General features: G+C 36.6%; 1 protein-coding gene across 6 annotated transcripts in view; it reads left to right on the top strand.

Annotated features, from left to right (window-relative positions):
• The window catches only part of epb41l5 (erythrocyte membrane protein band 4.1 like 5), a 41,280-nt gene that overhangs the window by 14,606 nt on the left and 7,202 nt on the right, over nucleotides 1–19,472 (top strand). For 5 of the 6 annotated variants that reach the window (XM_051119116.1, XM_051119114.1, XM_051119111.1 and 2 more), the window contains 14 exons: nucleotides 269–389; nucleotides 705–792; nucleotides 901–989; nucleotides 3,094–3,184; nucleotides 4,458–4,627; nucleotides 5,536–5,642; nucleotides 7,036–7,054; nucleotides 7,942–7,981; nucleotides 8,744–8,868; nucleotides 14,585–14,730; nucleotides 16,801–16,892; nucleotides 17,294–17,422; nucleotides 17,622–17,686; nucleotides 17,790–17,912. In XM_051119116.1, coding sequence (XP_050975073.1) covers nucleotides 269–389; nucleotides 705–792; nucleotides 901–989; nucleotides 3,094–3,184; nucleotides 4,458–4,627; nucleotides 5,536–5,642; nucleotides 7,036–7,054; nucleotides 7,942–7,981; nucleotides 8,744–8,868; nucleotides 14,585–14,730; nucleotides 16,801–16,892; nucleotides 17,294–17,422; nucleotides 17,622–17,686; nucleotides 17,790–17,912 — 1,405 coding nt within the window. The remainder of the gene's footprint in view (nucleotides 1–268; nucleotides 390–704; nucleotides 793–900; nucleotides 990–3,093; nucleotides 3,185–4,457; nucleotides 4,628–5,535; nucleotides 5,643–7,035; nucleotides 7,055–7,941; nucleotides 7,982–8,743; nucleotides 8,869–14,584; nucleotides 14,731–16,800; nucleotides 16,893–17,293; nucleotides 17,423–17,621; nucleotides 17,687–17,789; nucleotides 17,913–19,472) is intronic. The other variant, XM_051119115.1, reaches the window with a different exon arrangement.

The following is a 19,472-nucleotide window of genomic DNA, read 5'->3' as shown; positions in this document are numbered from 1 at the left end:
TTTTGAGGGTCATTTTCGGACATTTTATCTGTTGGAGAGAATTATTTGTCCTTGTTCTTTTCACCACCCGTAGCTGCTGTGGAACAACTTGAACTGAGTTGTAACATTATGACAAAAGGCACAACCAGTTACAATACTTTTCTGCAAAAACTGGTTCAGTTCAGGCCATGATGGAGCATACTGTCCTGATAACTGTCATTTTTATACCAAAAACATTCAGCTGAATGCTACTTTTTTTTTATTGACCTGTGGAACCTTTATCTTTCAGCTGAAATGGGTGATTGCGACCCTGCCGACCACGCACTTGACCTGGTGTCAGAATTCCGCTTCATCCCAAACCAGACGGAGGAAATGGAAGCAGCTATTTACAACACATGGAAGGAGTGCAGGTATAAATGAAGGAGCTCATTCTATAAAAACTTACCTCCTATCCACACTCCTTTTAAGTAAGTGCTTAGAGAGGAAATATAAATGTAAAACAGGTGAATGAGTGTAAATGTGTGGGTCATCACCTCTGACTCTTTCTGGATCTCTCCTGTCTACTCAACCAAAGCTCTACTGTTGACCCTGAACACTTTGTATGTGATTTATGACTCATCACTGTAACCTTGACAAGCTGTAATCCACAGCAGATGTGCAGCAGCTCAGGTTGTTTCATTTTTTTTCTTTAAATCTTGCTTTACCCTGTTCTTTTGCTGTTGCAGGGGCCAGACGCCAGCACAAGCCGAGATAAACTATTTGAATAAGGCCAAATGGCTGGAGATGTATGGGGTGGACATGCATATGGTCAAGGTATGCATCTGTAGCATGCAAGAGTTTGTTAAAACAGGAATCTTGAGGGGGACTTCTTCTTCAATCTGGATATATCCAGATACTTATGTTCTTTGTTACCTCCTCCAGGCACGAGACGGAAATGAATACAGCCTAGGTCTGACCCCCACCGGAGTGCTCGTGTTTGAGGGGGAAACTAAGATTGGCCTGTTCTTCTGGTAAGTGCTCCTTCACCAGCTTTTTATAGTTGAAGTGTTATTTCTGCATCAACAGCAACTACAAAAGTTGGGAATTTAGGGGGGGGAACATTTTCAGAAAAAGAATATGTAAAAATAAGTGATTTTAACCGGGTTCTTGTGGGCCCTTTGAGGTGGTATTTCCGTTCTAAAATAAAATGTATGGTATTAAAAAGTCTTAAATATTTTACATGGCATAAGAAAGATCTTAATTTAGGATTTTTGTTTTATTTGGAGGCAGAAAAACTGTAATTGTGATGTGGCTTAATGTGATCTTCCTCATTCAATTGAAAGAGCAGCTGGAAGTACAGTAGTAAACCATGAACATTTAAAAAAAAAAAAAAAGAGTCCCAGTGTACTGCAATCTTGTTTAGAATTTAAAAAAAATTACTTCAATTTCAATTTTGGTATTTTGACTACACAATATATTTTATCTGCCAATTTAACATACTCTTGTGTTTTTTTTTTTTTGGTCTGCCCATCACAGGAAGGAAAAACTAAAAACATTATTTAACACATTCAGTATATAAGTTTTCTTAGTATTGCCAAAATAATCTGTAATCTTTCTTTAAATGGATTATCATTGTATCACCAAAATATCGTATCACACAACCTTGTAAGCATAATTCATGTGTTGATAGAGTTGAGGTCAAAAGTTTACATACACCTTGCAGAATCTGCAAAATGGTAATTAGTTATTTTTTTATTTAGTACTGACCTGAATAAGATATTTCACATAAAAGATATTTACATGTAGTCCACAAGAGAAAATAATAGTTGAATTTATAGAAATGACCCCATTCAAAAGTTTACATACTCTTGATTCTTAATACTGTGTCGTTACCTGAATGATCCACAGCTTTTTTTTTTTTTTAAGTGGTAGTTGTTCATTAGTCCCTTGTTTGTCCTTAACAGTTAAACTGCCCACTGTTCTTCAGAAAAATCCTTCAGGTTCTTTTCACAAATTTTTAGTTTTTTCAGTATTCAGTACAGTTTGTGTAATTGAACCATTTCCAACAATGACTGTATGATTTTGAGATCCATCTTTTCACACTGAGGACAACTGAGGGACTCGTATGCAACTATTGCAGAAGGTTCAAACGCTCACTGATGCTTCAGAAGGAAACACAATGCATTAAGAAAACCTCTTCTGTTAAACGTAAGCATCTTCTGTAGCTTCTGAAGGCCAGTACTAAATGGGGGAAAAAATGTATGATATTTTGGAAAAATAAGAAAATTGTACACATCTTCATTCTGTTCAAATGTTTGCCCTGACTCTTAATGCATTGCTTTTTCCTTCTGGAGCATCAGTGAATGTTTGAACCTTCTGTAATAGTTGCATATGAGTCCCTCAGTTGTCATCAGTGTGAAAAGATGGATCTTAAAATCATATAGTCATTGTTGGAAAGGGTTCAAAAATACTGAAAAACCAAAGAATTTGTGGGACCTAAAGGATTTTTCTGAAAAACAGCAGGCAGTTTAACTGTTCAGGACAAACAAATGACTTATTAACAACTATCACTAAACAAACAAACAAAAAACCGCACAGCTGTGGATCATTCAGGTAACAATATAGTACGTAGAATCAAGTGGATGTAAACTTTTGAACAGGGTCATTTTTATAAATTCAGCTATTATTTTCTTTTGTAGACTATATGTAAACATTGTTTATGTGAAATGTCTTATTTAGGTCAATACTAAATAAATTAAAAAAAAAAAATACTATGCATTTTGTATGGTCCCTCTTATTTTGGTAAAATAATTAACATTTTTGCAGATTCTGCAGGTGTATGTAAACTTTTGACCTCAACTGTATATTGGTACATAAACCATTTCAGTATATAAAACATGTTAACATAAACAATTTTAAATCCTTATTGAATGTGTTTTCAGAGATATTCAGATTCATGATTTATTTTGAGATTGTATCGGTTTGTTCTAAATGGGCATGCAGTATTTATTTTATTTGGGCACGTCTTAAATATGCACCCAACTACAAGTTTAGTAACGCTTCCAACTGTTGTGTCATACTTCAGTAAATCTGACAATGGCCATTTTATCTAAAGCAAACTGGTTGTTTGGACAGGCCCAAGATCACACGTCTGGACTTTAAGAAAAGTAAACTCACCCTGGTGGTAGTGGAGGATGATGAACAGGTAATGCAGGAGACGGAAGAGGTAAAGACACATCTCACCCACACAGGCACACACACACACACACACACACACACACACACACACACACACACACACACACACAGACACACACCTACAGGAATACTCATCATTATCTTGCGGAGGGTGATCAAAAACTGTACGCAAACTCTTGACGCAAGTGTGGTTTAAAGCTGATGTTAACATGCACCTTAAATGTGTCTCCTGTGACCACCTCTGACTGTTTTATGATCAAATGGTTGTTTTGTTCATACAAGTTTAAAAGCAGTTGGTAGGTGTGTAGTTTGTCCTTTCAAGGTGTCTAGGGTGTATTAGGACCCATTTATGTTTATGCTACAAATGTACGCAGCATGCACATTTTCAGTTTATATGTGATGTGAAGGATGTGTATTTGTGCATCCAAAAAACAAACCACTTTGTTTGTAAGAATGTGTGTATGTGCTCTTGCTGAGACTGTTGGCTTCTCTCCAGCTCGAGTTAATAAATGACAGTCTCCCTTCAGGCATGCCTGGCATCTGAAACACTTCACACTTTATAAAGCACTGGAGCTGTGAATGTGCGGAGAGAACTGCCCATCACTCTCTTAAGTCTGAACATATACAATAACACTGTCAGTCATGACACACGATGGTCACATCAGACAGCCAGCAAAGGTGTATTTTGTTGGGGCTTGGTGCAGTTTGGAAGTCCAGCATTAATTCATCCAGTTGACTGTGACCAGTAATAAAATGTTGTTTGTCACAGAAAAGTATCCCCATAGGTTATTAGTAGTCTCTGTCCTGTATGAGATTGTGCAAGGTCTCCTTGAGTTGTATGTCACTGACTGAGTCACCCAGACTCTACAGGTCACTGATGAGGTTGAGTCTCAGCGGTAGAACTGATAAAAGCCCCAGACAGAATTTGATTTGCTCAGACAGGGCACATAGAAATTAGATTGAGCAACTGGAGGTATCTGTTTTTTGTCTGTCTTAACTTCCACAGGCTTTGACTGGTAGCAGAGACAAATAACACTCTTGCTCTGTTACCTAGTGATCTGTTTTAAAAACTGCATCCTAACCTAAATGGAAAATCATCAAAGACTGTTTTGAAATGCTCTATATAAGCAGTAACTAAGATAGTGTTTTTCACACACTTTTTTTGTAAAGTTTTTTTTTTAGAACAACATTTGTTAGCAAATTCTCGATTTTAATTTTGTTTATGCCTCCTTCATTCCTTTTGTAACACCAGAAGACATATTAGTAGTACATTTGCTCTTACATTTTGACCTCTGCCGTAGGGAAAGGAGCAGGAGCACACGTTTGTCTTTCGGATGGACCATCCGAAGGCTTGCAAGCATCTGTGGAAGTGTGCCGTAGAGCACCATGCTTTCTTCCGCTTACGTGGCCCGGTCCAGAAGAGTTCTGCACGCTCTGGGTTTATCCGCATGGGCTCACGTTTCAGATACAGGTACGGTTTTGTAAAGTTCATTAGCTATTCATCTGTCATGAGTGACTTGGGACAGTGACTCAGAAGCTTAGCATACACTAAAACCACTCAGCCAGCTTAACACACACTAAAACCAGCAATTGCATGGCAATGCCCTGGTGCTGAGCCACAACAAGCATTGTGAAGGCTAACACTTTTTGCATGGCCAAGCACCACCAAAATCTAAAAGCGGCCATATATTAATGTTTCTTATCATAGGCTATGTCAGGTTTAATGATTGTGTAATATTAATTTGATGGATTCAGTTTATTTAAAGCTCTTAAAAATGTTACATCTCTACTTTTGCATCTGCAGTAGCTTCAGTAGAGGCACGTGTTCTCTTTCATTTTAATATATACCCTTTCTGATCATGCCCTGAGTCAGTTTTCTTTGGATTGAGACAAGACTTCCTGTTTTTCATAGGTCTTCCTAACAATATCTGCTGCTAAGTCATAAATCGTACATGGTCTGCCCCAGGCGTGTGTGTGTGTGTGTGTGTGGTTGTCCTTACTATGGAATTGTATCTTATCTCCAGCTGCCAGCCCGGAGCTTTGACGCTGTCCAGTTCGGCTCCCTATTGGCCAGGCTTTTTGTTTGCCTGCAGTTATTTTAGCATTTATCCTTGCTTCAGAATTAACCTATTTTTACGTCAGTGAATGAACTTATCTTTGATTTCACCTGTGTGTGTGTGTGTCTAATTTTTTGCTAAATTGTTTGCTAATGCTGGTTGGTCTGCTTATCCTCCAAAGAACAGTGGCTTTTCTCTTTCAGACAACGTTAGACTTTCATTACTCTAAGCTTGTAAAAGTAAATGCCTGCAGTCTTATCGAGTCAGCAGGGCTTTATCTAGATATGTGTAACTGATGTTAATTTCTTTTATTTGTGGGAAGTGGGAAGACAGAATATCAGACAACTAAGGCCAACAAAGCTAGACGATCTGCCTCATTTGAAAGAAGACCAAGCCGCCGTTACTCTAGAAGGACCATGCAGAACAGAGGTGAGAAAATGTCTTATCTTGTGTTGGGCAATTAAAACTAGCTAAATGTAGTGATACTGGCAATATTTTCAGTAGAATGGCATTCACGTATTTAAGACATATTCTCTAGGGCTGCCCCCTAATGGTTGACTAACTATTAATCGACGAGAAGAGGCTTGGTCAACCAAAATTTGATTAGTTGCTGAAAAAAAAAAAAAAAAATACAGAGGAAGTGGTGAACTTTTGCGCAGTTTGTGACGGATAGATTGTTAACGGCTGGTCTATGTGGTAATATAGTACATTAGGCAGGACTTCCAAACACTCACCTATCATTCATCAACCTTAAATATTTACATTTTACGTGGCAGCTCAGACGTGAAAAACGTATTTGTAGAGAGTGAAATGTCTACTTTTAAATGAACCAATTCAAATAGAAAACAAACAGGCCTGTTCTCAGATTATGTAAACCGTATGAAACATGCATACAGGCACATTACTAATGCGGAGATGATGAGTTAATGTGGGTGTTGCAGAAAATATAGAAAGCACTAGTTTATTAATAAATTATTGAAACGTTAATGCAGTCTACTTATTGTTTATCACTGACACATTCATAATTATTATACCTACTGGTGTGCTGTGGCAAAAAAAATTTGCGTGCACTTGAGCGCTTTTTAGGCTGTGTATGTAGGCAGTTAAAGGCTCATTATTATGATTTGCATGGTTTACTAACAAACTTGCAACTAATAGTCAACTATCTATTTTTTTCTATTTATTTACTCTTTTTAACAGTTAATAGTCCAGTTAATTTCAGTAAACCAGTCATTTTTTTCCTCATAATTGCATCACAAAAAACTTTTTTTTTTCTCAGCATTTTGAGTTATAAACTGAGAATTTCTGAGAAAATATCAGTCGTCTTTTTTCCCCTCAGAATTGCACATTAGAACTCACAATTACAAGTTTATATCACACAATACTCAGAATTAGTCGTTTTTACCTTGCAATTCTGCCATTTTCGTACAGTTGCTAGTTTATATCCTGTAATTCTGACTTTATATATCACAGTTGCGAGTTTATGCCATGCACTTCTGAGAAAAAGAATGGAGAATTTTAATCTAACAATTTTTACATTATTTCTCACAATTGCGAGTTTGTATCATGCAGTTCTGGAGAAAAAAGGTCAGAACTATGAGAAGTCGCACGTTTTTTTATTTTATTTTATTTTATTTATTTATTTTTTATTCTTTATTCAGTGGTAAAAACAGACTTCCATACTTTGCTGCTTTGAGTCATATGTACTATTTTGAAACCCAAACACAGTTCTATGTTTCAGTTTCATGCACATAATTCTGTTGTGACTTCAGCTTTTATGTGATCTTACATAATAACATGCTCATTTTTTGTTTCCCTGCAGGTCCTAACAAATCCTCAGAGTAAGTATTTTACATTCCTGCCTTGTGCAGTGGAATTCTTATGGCTCTCGTATAGTGATGAGGTGACTTCCTGTTTCAACATCAGTCATAAAGTATGTGTCATTTGAAAGCACACAAACACGCTGTTCAGAGCTTCTATGGACTCAGTCGTGTTACTATATTGGTCTACTAGTTACTGTTGTAGTGTTACTATATACTGTAGTGTAGGTATAGTGACAGTTTATAAATGATGAATGATTTAATACCCAGAGCTCTTTTTAGATAGTTTTTATTTTATACTAAAATGGCCAATAAGACAATCAGTGCTGTACTGGGAAATGTTTTCCTGAATTATTTTATTACATGTAAAATTTTGCTTTATGAGATTCTGTCAAACAATCATTTTTATTTTGAGTTTAAGTGCAGTTTTAAAACTGCTACTGTTTTATTTCTGTTACATTTCTTTCATTATACAAGTGGCAAATGCATCACTGTCTGCTTAAGCACATGCTGTCAGACTGAGTGTTCCATTTTAATCTTACAAGCACCCCTACTTAGACTGTGATTCAGCTGGTGTTAAAGGTGCAAATGTGAGCAGAATCATGTGCAGGCACTTTTAAAGTGCTGATTAATGGGGAATTTTCAAGACTAATGCTGTGACTAATACAATAATGCTTCACAAGTATGATTGTTTGACTTGATTTTTAAAGATCTGGTCACATGCTTAAAACAACATCAGGAATGTCTTGGCTCACCCTGATCCAGCATTGGTTTGACATGACAAAGTTTTCTGGTCACCTCTATAAAAGGACCATCTTTGTGCTTGCCTACTGAAGTCAGTCAACAGTAGCTCATAAACCCTGACATTAGTTTTAATATCACTTGCATTTTCTCTTCTCTTTCCACAGTAACCACAATAATGGAGTGAGCCCAAGCTTAGAAACAAAGGTAGTACTTTCTTTCTGTTCTACAAAAAAATAAAATAAAATAAATAAAAAATAAAATAAAATATCTTTTACAAATAAATGTCCACTCATATTTCTCACCACACTTTCATTAAAATTACTGCACATGAGTAAATTAAATAAATTAAAGCCTTATTTATTTCTCTTTTATTTATTTATTTTAATTTTTTGTTGCTTTCGGACATTGTTTTTTTTTCCTCATATTCTCACAGTAATACTACATGTATGATGTTATAGTGTTACAAAATGTAATGCTACAAAGTTGCAATACTGATAATAATAATAATACATGTTTCTTGAGTATCAGCTAAGTATATTACAATGATTTCTGAAGGACCGTAAAATGAAAACTGGAGTAATGGCTGCTGAAACTTCAGCTGTGCCATCACAGGAATAAATAGTATTTTAAAATATATTACTATTACAATTTTATCATTTTTGATCAGATTGAATTTTAAACATTAAATTATCTGACCGAACCCAAACTTTTGAAACAATTCCACATCACAGTTTTAATAATATAAATAAATTTTAATTATAAATTTGACACATACTTTTGATCACTTGTTTGTTTATCACTATGAATAATTCAGCAAGTTTATTTGTTAGTGTGTTCTGCATATTTCTAAATGGTTTGCTTTGAACTTCATCGTTTTGATTATGCATTCACTCTTTGGCTTGGAAAGCCTGTTTTGCTTTGAGTTTTTGCAGTACGTAAATGCATCCCACATGCTTTTTTCCTTAGCCCACCCAAACACGGCCTCCCTGGTCCGGTATGCCTGTGGTCAGCAGCCCGCCCTCTGCACCATGCCCCATGGAAATCGAAACCCTCCCCAGGAGCCCCGGAGGCAGCCAATTGGACAAGAGGAGGTGAGCTTCTCACAATTTTAATGCAATAAGACCTTTAAGCAGGTTAATCTGATTCCCTGCTGTTACTTCAGGCCCCCGCACAGCCAGTTAACATCACTTTTGCAGAGTGCAACACTTGTATGAATGATATATTTGGGCTGTTTGGCGCTGCTGCTGGTGTGTTGGTGAGCTGGTGTGAGGTTGTAGTGCTGGCTGGTGACTGGTGCTGAAGGTGCTTCGTGCTGTTTAGCTTTGACGTTGAGCAGATGGCTGCTACAGCACAGGAGAAAACGCCTGCTGGGCTGACAACAACAAACTCTCTCTTGACGTGAAAGGCCTGTCTTTCTCTCGAGCTCTTCTTTTTCCCATCTTGCTTTGTCTCCTGAGGCTGTTTTTGGGGTTATTGTGCTGTGCAGAGCTTTGCCTTAAACTTGAAATATTGAAAAGAAATTAAATCAGACGGTGGGATTATTGTGCGAGTGTTGGATATGTTGTCCTGTCTTATGAAAATTTGATCCTCGTTCTGTAATGTTATAGTTATTTTTTGTCTAAACTTTGTTCTAGTCTGATGTTCTGAAATCCCAGTGGCCTTTTCATAAGGCAAGGTATGTACACTCCTGTTTTCAACCCTTCATAGACTCGCTTCAACCAATCAGTGCTTTTCTGAGGGAGTCTTCATGATTGGCTTTGACTCAGTTATTTTCCTCTGGCTGGTCAAATCAGTATCTGCTTCAGTTCTTGATTCTAGTCCAGACCAACCCAATCAGTGGGGTAGACCTGTGATCTCAGGGTGTAACGGGAAGCTGGAGCAGTCAGCTTTTTCTCGCTGGCTTTGTGACTGTCCTGTCCTCTCCTTTGTCAAAACTGAAACTAATAAAGATAGTCTCAGTACTAGTACCTTTGCTTGGCAAGTTCAAGGTGGAATCAACAGACAGATGGACATTCCTTGCTGATGACAATTTCTGACTTAAAATGATTCTCATTTATTTGTATTAATGCTCCTCACTAACCAAATGCAAACCCCCTTCTGCCTAACCTTGTAAATAGACTAAAAATACTTTCTTGACTTCAATTTTGTTTACTCAAGTATTTTTTTTATTCTTTGAAATCATTCAGCCCTCTTTTCTTGTCATCTTACATCTTTCTTACCATCTGCTTTCTCATGACCTTGCAATTTTTATAATAGTAACAATGATTTTATTGTAATTTACTCGTATTACTAGTAATTAATTAGTACCAGTATATAACATATTATTAATAGTATATAACATATGCTATACCAGTATATAACATATTAATAATAGTAATACAGTTGAGGTCAAAAGTTTACATACACCTTGCAGAATCTGCAAAATGTTAATTATTTTACCAAAATAAGAGGGATCGTACAAAATGCATGTTGACATTTACATGTAGTCTACAAGAGAAAATAATAGTTGAATTTATGAAAATGACCCTGTTCAACTGTAATTAATATTAATAGTTAAAAGTATTCATTTTGCTCTATGACAGATAAAGTCATGAATGGTAAGCTATAAAAATACTTTGTACAATAGCTGTACATCCATTTCACACTAAAAATAATGTAATGTAATGTAATAACTTATACAAGCTATTATGTTACTCATGCATAAAAATTACATGGTACATGCGTAATACTTAGCTAACAACAGTTTAACATAAACAGTTACCACAATTGAGATGTCCAGACGTTTAGAAATGTATGTTGGATGATTTTTGTTTTTAATGACTAGTCCCACAATTTTCTGGAATGTTCCAGAAACTTCTAGAATGTTCCATCCTTGCAAAAGCAAAATATTTTAAAGGGATAGTTCATCCAAAAATTAAAATTCTGTCATTAATTAATCACCCTCATGTCATTCCAAACCTTCGTTCATCTTCGGGAACATTAAGATATTTTTGATGAAATCTGAGAGCTTTCTTACCCTCCATAGACAGCAATACAACTACCACATTCAAGGCCCAGAAAGGTAGTAAGGACATTGTTAAAATAGTCCATGTGACATCATTGGTTCAACCAAGAGAAGAAGCTATGAAAATACTTTTTGTGTGCAAAGAAAACAAAAATAGCGACTTTATTCAGCAATTTCTTCTCTTCCACGTCAGTCTTCAACACGCGTTCACGAGAGTACACTCTTAAAAATAAAGGTGCTTCATGATGCCATAGAACAGGGGTGGGGACGCTTGATCTTGGAGGGCCGATGTCCTTGCAGAGTTTAGCTCCAACCCTGGAAAAAAAATACCAATCTGTATCCTGAATACCTTGATTAGCTTGTTCAGGTGTGTTTGATTAGGGTTGGAGCTAAACTCTGCAGGGACACCGGCCCTTGAGGATGAATGTTCCCCAACCCTGCCATAGAAGAACCTTTTTTTGTGTAAATGATTCCATAAAGAACCTTTACCCTCTGAAGAACCTTTCTGTTTCACAAAAGGTTCTTTGTGGCAAAAGAAGGTTCTTCAGATTATAAAAAGGAAAGAAAGAGATGGTACTTTAAAGAACCTTTGACTGATTGGTACTTCTATGGCATCGCTGTGAAGAAAATACACAAATACAATGGTCATTTTTGTTTTCTTTGTGCACAAAGGCCTCGTTTACGCTGCAGGTCTTGACTAGTGACTATTTCTGATTTGTTGTCTAAATCCAATTTTTTCCCGTTTACATGTGCTTTCACTTCCGATTTATGTGTTTACACTTGTCATACGATCTGAAATACTCCACATACTCCACATACTAGTCAAGATGGACAAACGCGAAATATGCTTGATGCTAACTCTGCGATATATGCAAAGTTCGCCAAACATCACCATGATGTTGCATATACCGCCTTCACACATGCTTCCTTCTGAGAATTAAACTGTGGAAAAGTACCAAATTGTTGCAGTTTTAATGACCTACAGAACGCAATGCCTCTGAAAATCCAATATATTTTCACATATGAATGAGGCCTGAAACTGATCTCAAAATATCCTGATGCGTGCATTTTTTTCCTTTTTACTTAGTAATAGAACACATCTGATCTGTCACATATGAGCAAAAAATCAGAATTGCGTAACATTTAACTGACAGTGTAAACGAGGCCAAAAAATATTCTTGTAGCTTCATAACATTATGGTTGAACCACTGATGTCACATGGACTATTTTAACAATGTCTTCTGGGCCTTGAACATGTCAGTTGTGTTGCTGTTTGTGCAGGCTCAAAAAGTGCTTGGTTTTTATCAAAAATATCTTAATTATCTTAATTTGTGCTCCAAAGATGAATGAAGGTCTTATGGGTTTGGAATGGCAGGAGGGTGAGTAATTAATGACAGAATTTTCATTTTTGGGTGAAGAAGAAAAAAAAAACATGCAAAATTTATACAAAAGCTCTACAAATCTGTACTAAACCAGTGTTTCATAATTAATAATAGTTTAATATATTAGTAGATTAATAAATATTTACTAATATTGATGCTACATGTAAATAAATTGTATAATAATAATTAGCACTACAGAATTAAAAGAACTATAAAAAATTTAAGTGACACATTTGTGTTATTTGTTCTCAGTAGTTTGAATGCTAAATTATGTGAGTAATTCATTAAAAGGAAAGAGGAAAGAAGAATGAAGCTGATTGGTGGTTCAGAAAACATTAGCATCAACTTTAAATTGCAATTAAAAAATGCCTCCTTTGCAGATACAATTATTTTTACTTTTTTATATGTATACTTTTTTTTTTTTTTTTTTTTTTTTTTTTTTTTTTTTCTGGACTTCTGCTCTGTCTATCCTTTCAGGAAATACATTTTCTATAGTGCATATATATGTAACGTTTATATAATGATATAAGTCTTAATATATCTACAGCATGTCATCATCCACCTTGGCTAATTTTTTTTCCTCTTTTGTCCTGTGATCTGCTCTCTTTACGTTGCCTACCCTTTTGACTTTTGACTTGTCCCTCATGCTAACACTGCCCCCCTCCTCCACTGACCCATCCAGGCTTCACTCCCCCCTCTCAATCCCATCACTGACACCAGCGTGACCGACAGGCACCTCCCTGCACCTCCTTTTAAGCACGGATGCTGCCACAGCCCTTCCACCCCCGCATTCCTCGGATACAAACTGAGCGCCAGGGAACACCGGGATAAAAGGCATATTCTCTGACTGAGATCAAGCGAAACTACCTGGGCTAAAGTCTTCCTCTCATTTTAACCACAGAAAGTGTTCTGTGCCCTTCCCCTCTGAGACTGAAACCAGCCAGAGAGATGAGATAACCTTCATGGGAGAAGCCTGAAATCCTTACTGTGGCTGTACTTTCAATGACAGTGACTGGGTCGTTACTCAACCAGCTTTGTCATCCAGGAAATATCCTGTTGACATTTATTTTAGCTATTTATTTGACATTTAACTTATGCCTTGATCATCATAACCACACTTTTACTTGATTCCTTAGGCCTGCTATACCTTTAAAACAAAGCTATTAGACACTTTCCACAAATAGGGTATGAAGTAGGCCACTAAACACTTAAAAATGAAGTATTGTTTTAGTGAAAGGATGTATGTGACTTTTAGACAATGTTGTTTGTAAGAGTTTAAGCTTAATATTATGAGATTTGATTTTTGTTATTTAACAATGAACGTTAAAAAGAAACACTTATAAAAGAAAAACTAAAACTCCAAAGTGGGTACCAGTCCTACCTAAGTTGGATGGACCATTTCATATGATTTAAAAAGAAATATTTTTATTCCTAAGAACCTTGGATTTGTGCTTTTATGAAGTAGGGAAACCTATTTATGGAAAGTGCCATTATAATTATATATTTTATTTCAGTATATCTTTGTGTGATCAGAATTATCTGTTAATTTGTCACAAGTTCTTTTTTTGGCAATGAAATATTTTTCAGTTGACAATGTGTAGTACACACTGTTTTTAGATTGTCTGCAGTACAACTATAACCAAAGGATAGATGTGTCTTACATGGCTTTAAGATATTTGATTAAATTAATAAACAGAAGCAACTCCCATTTCATGTTTCAGTTTTTCTTTAGGTTTTCACTGTACATTTCTGTAAATGACAGACTTTATCATGGCTCAGGCTATAAGGTCTTTATTTTACATATTTTATGCAGACACTGTGGGTTTATTCAGCATGTGAGGAGTGACAGGTCCAAAATTAAGCCTTCTTTGAACTTTAATCTCATTTTAGCCATTTATGGAATGTGAGTCTGTTCCCTCCCTCGTTTTACTCAGGAAGGGAAGGAATACATTGCTTTTTGTAAATCTATTGCAGACATTACTAATGTGCATGTGTGTGGTCTTTTAATCTAGATCTAGTGGAATGTGTGTGGTCAGTTGGCTGTTAGATAACAGTTCCATTCCTTTTGTGTGAAGTTATTCAGTATTGACTGTGTCTCTGCTCATTTTTGATGGCAAAGGTTTGATTATGCTGTTAGGTTTGTGCAATACATCGGATATAGAAATATATATTTATCGCCCAACACCCATCTGCTTCTGAGTACACCATCTTTCAGGTTTTTTTTTTTTTTTTTTTTGAACATATTTGAAATGTGATGCTATTGCATAGCTGTAACTTGAGTCTTGGCCTGGCCTCGAGCATTTTTGTCCAGGTGAGTCACATTTGTCATATATCTATCAAACGTGGACCCTGTTCGAGCAGCACATACAGGGTTACATCCTGTAATTGACAGATGGTAATTAACCCTTTCATCCTTCTCAGCATGCCCTTGGTGACTGACCTCTTGGAGACATGCGTAGATGAGGTTCTTCGAGCCCCTGTTCCCATGGTGACAGCAGAAGAAGTGGGACCAGGTGCTGCTCATACCACCGCCAGCACAGCCACAGAAGAGACCCTTTCTCTCACCGGTGAGTTAATACATTGCAGATAAAGTGGGATGCACTGACAGAAATTTTGGACAGTGTTGTCTTGCAAAAATGTTTTAGTGTCCCTGTTTACAACAGTTATAAAAAGGCAAAATTGAGCATCCAAACCATTTTATAATAGACATTATAAATGTTATAAATGTGTTTTTGTAAACTGGCGTAGAAAAAATGTTTATAATTGAACTGGATAAAAACTAAACACTTGCCTGCTTCCAGGATACTCCACTTCAGAATGATATATAAAACAGTATTGTCCAGTACCAATCCCACATTCACTACCATTTTAAGAGTTCGGAAGCAGTAAGAATTTTTTTTAAAGAAATTAATACTTTTTAGCAAGGAGACTTTAAATGGGTCAAAGATGACAATGAGTACGTTCAACAAAAATTCCTCAAAAAATATCATGATTCCCACTATAAAATTAGGCAGCACATCTGTTTTCAACCTTGATAAATTGTTTCTTGAGCACTAAATCAGCTTATCTGAGTGATTTCTGAAGGATCATGTGACACTGAAGACTGGAGTAATGGCTGCTGAAAATTTAGCTTTGCCATCGCAGGAATAAATTACATTAAAAATATATGTAAATGAACAGTTGTTTTTAAATAGTAATAATATTTATATATAACATACACTGACCAAAATTAAAAACGCAACACTTTTGTTTTTGCCCCCATTTATCATGAGCTGAACTCAAAGATCTAAGACTTTTTCTATGTACACAAAAGGCCTATTTTTCTCAAATATTGTTCACAAATCTGTCTAAATCTGTGTTAGTGAGCACTTCTCCTTTGCCGAGATAATCCATCCACCTCACAGGTGTGGCATATCAGGATGCTGATTAGACAGCATGATTATTGCACAGGTGTGCCTTAGGCTGGCCACAATAAAAGGCCACTCTAAAATGTGCAGTTTTACTGTTTTGGGGGGGGGGTCCAAAAACCAGTCAGTATCTGGTGTGACCACCATTTGCCTCACGCAGTGCAGCACATCTTCTTCGCATAGAGTTGATCAGGTTGTTGATTGTGGCCTGTGGAATGTTGGTCCACTCCTCTTCAATGGCTGTGCGAAGTTGCTGGATATTGGCAGGAACTGGAACACGCTGTCGTATACGCCGATCCAGAGCATCCCAAACATGCTCAATAGGTGACATGTCCGGTGAGTATGCTGGCCATGCAAGAACTGGGATGTTTTCAGCTTCCAGGAATTGTGTACAGATCCTTGCAACATGGGGCCGTGCATTATCATGCTGCAACATGAGGTGATGGTTGTGGATGAATTGCACAACAATGGGCCTTAGGATCTCGTCACGGTATCTCTGTGCATTCAAAATGCCATCAATAAAATGCACCTGTGTTCGTTGTCCATAACATACGCCTGCCCATGCTATAACCCCACCGCCACCAGGGCCACTCGATCCACAACGTTGACATCAGCAAACCGCTCACCCACACGACGCCATACACGCTGTCTGCCATCTGCCCTGTACAATGAAAACCGGGATTCATCTGTGAAGAGAACATATTATTAGAATGATTTTTGAAGGATCATATGACACTAAAGACTGGATTAATGACTAATTAAAATTCAGTACTGCATCACAGAAATAAATAAAAGTTTTAAAGTAATATTTTAAAGTATATTAAAATAGGAAACCAGTACTAGAAATTGCAATAATATTTCACAATATTATTGTTTTTCTGTATTTTTAATCAAATAAATTCAGCCATAAGAGACTCCATCAAAAAACATTAAAAATCTTACTGATCCCAAACTTTTGAACAGCAATGTATATATTTAAATTCATCATAAAAATTGTAACATCTATATGCTTTTATGAAAAAGTACAATTTGCATTATATTTTACTTAATCTATTATTTTATTTTATTGCCTGTACAGTTGTTTTTTCATGCTCTGCCTTTCCATTGTGTGATCTGATTATCCCCAGAGTGAACATGTTTTAATCCCCCACACATGCAGATGTGTTTCCATCTGTCTTGTCTGACCTCTCATTGTTTAATGATGCTCAATGAATCTGTTCTCGTCCATAGAGGCTGCAGCTCGGCTCAAGCAACTAGAGATTGAAAACACTCCAGTGTCTGCTCCAGCCAAAACCAACGTCAACCTCAACATGAACAACCAGGTCAGTTCAGCCATCTGGAAGCCCCCACACACACTGAGAACAAAGCTTTTTGTAAATGGTGTTTGTGCATTATGCCCCCCTCCATTCACGCCTCTTCTTATTAAAACTTGACATTGATGTTAAATATAAGGAGCGGAGATTGTTTTGGCCTCTGTGCCACTCTAACCTCAGGATTGGCTTTAAATTAAATCCAAAATAGGGAAGATGATTACTCAGTATCACTGCACCGCATCTTTTCTAGCTTAGTGCCATTTAAGGTGTTTTTCTATAAAGAGCTAATGATTATTTCAGGCTGGACTATGTTTATTTAAACAAAGAGACAGTGCAGTACACAGTACAAACAAATTCATAATCAGAACACATTTAATGTTCGATGCTGACATGCTTTGGTTTTTGTGTAGGAGGAAGTGGCCAAGCTGACAGAGAAAAGTTTGAATAGTGTGGGCAGCAGTCCTGTCCTGAACCAGCTCAGATCTCCTGAGGAACTCAAGAGCAACATCCTGAAAGCTCAGGCAGAAGCAGCACTCAAGGTATTCAACTATTTCATAGGCGTGATATTAACTATCGTCTCCGCTCGGACAGGTGGCAGTTTGTCTTCCTCAAAGGGAGGATCTCTGATTTAATGACTACATACATGTCTTACGACATCGACATGTTGATGTCACATATGCTGAAGATGTTGCATAAAGTGCTTGTATGTGTTTTTTTATATGTTCATCGCTTTTTTAGGATTCTAGAGATGAGCTTGGACTGACTCCAGACAAGAACTGTAACCTGCAGGAGGCAGCAGCCAGGTATGATGTATTTGTGTCTTGTAACAGTTAAGGGCAAATAACAATTAGCAGTTACATAATAGTTATGAAAAGATATAGTTATGAAAAAATGTCTCTTTATCAGGTTGACGGGTCGTGGAGGGCGTATGGGAAGCACAACTTCTCTGCCAGTGAGTGGGAGAGCGGAGCGCCAGGAGTCCTGGGACCTGCTTAAACAGCCCGGCCTGCTGCCCTGCTCTACCAGCAGGTGAGACCAAAGTACACCAAACCTAGTCTAAGTACAGTGAGAAGATTGTACTACAAAGAAGCATTGCTTTGTTGTTTGACTGTGTGGATTAAGACATAGTAGGGCCATGTGAGTGAGCCTGTGGGGCTGTAATCCTCCTGGGACAGAGTCTGAGGCAGTGGAGCACAAGCAGGCAGAAACTGGGGCACACCCAGATTAAAGGGGCCACCTGGTCCTCCCATCAACAAGCCAGGACTTGTTTTATTTCTTCTGTACAGTATATGATCTTATGCCACCATCCAAAAGTTTGGGGTCATCATGTTGTTGTTGTTGTTTTTTGTTTTGTTTTTTTCAGTAAGGTAAATTGATGAGAGGAACACTAAATACATTTATACTGTTGCAAAAGATTTATATTTTAAATAAATGTTTTCTTTTGAATAATATATGGACATAACTGTTAAGCAACACAAATGTTTTCAAGGTGTTTGTTACAGTTAGAATTAAATCCTATATGGTTATATTATTTCTTACAAAGAAATGTCCTGCCATATCCTTCCTTTCCTGTTCACTCCGAACTAAACCAAACTAAATAACTCTATTTTGTGAGAATTTATGGGAAAAACAATACAATGTTACAAAAGTTTAAACACTTATAATTAGAAGACATGTTTTTTCAGCACAAAAACAGCATATTTGAATTATTTCTGAAGGATCGTGTGACACTGAAGACTGGAGTAATGACTGCTGAATACACTTTGTGCTTTAAAATAATAAAATAGACAACGTTTTGTAATAATACTTCACAATATTACTGTTTTTACTGTATTTTGATCAAATGTGACCATGGACCACAAAACCGGTCGTAAGGGTCATTTTTTTTAAATTGAGATTTATACATCACTTAAAAGTTGAATAAATTAGTTTTCAGTTGATGTATTGTTTTGTTAGGACAATATTTGTTTTGAGAAAATCACCTTTAAAGTTGTCAAAATTAAGTTCTTAGCAATGCATATTACTAATCAAAAATTAAGTTTTGATATATTTATGGTAGGGAATTTACAAAATATCTTTATAGAACATGATCTTTAATTTATATTTCAATGATTTTTGGCATAAAAGTCAATCATTTTGACACAAACAGTGTATTGTTGGCTATTGCTACAAATATACCCATGCTTATGACTGGTTATGTGGCCCAGGGTCACAAATAAATGCAGCCTTTGTAAGCATAACAGACTTCCTACAAAAGACTTACTGACCCCAAACTTTTGAACAGTAGTGTATGTTAACTAGAACTAACTTTTGCGTTATGGATGTGACACACAAACGCTTAGAGAATGTATGTGTTACCAATATACCAAACCATCTGTTTACATTTTAACAAACCCTTTAAATCTATGCGCACGTTTTTTATGTTAAAAAAGGGAAATACTCATGTGGTATGGATGTGACAAAAAGGACACAGTTTTTTAGAGACTGTATACTCTGTACAGTTTTTGTGAAATTAAAATGCCCAAACCAGACACAATAATACCCAACAAACTGAGAAGTAATAGCTCTTCACAGAACATATAATTGTTA

This window comes from Labeo rohita, chromosome 9, assembly GCF_022985175.1.
Source record: "Labeo rohita strain BAU-BD-2019 chromosome 9, IGBB_LRoh.1.0, whole genome shotgun sequence".
NCBI lineage: Eukaryota > Metazoa > Chordata > Actinopteri > Cypriniformes > Cyprinidae > Labeo > Labeo rohita.
This window is presented reverse-complemented; position numbering and strand designations above follow the sequence as displayed.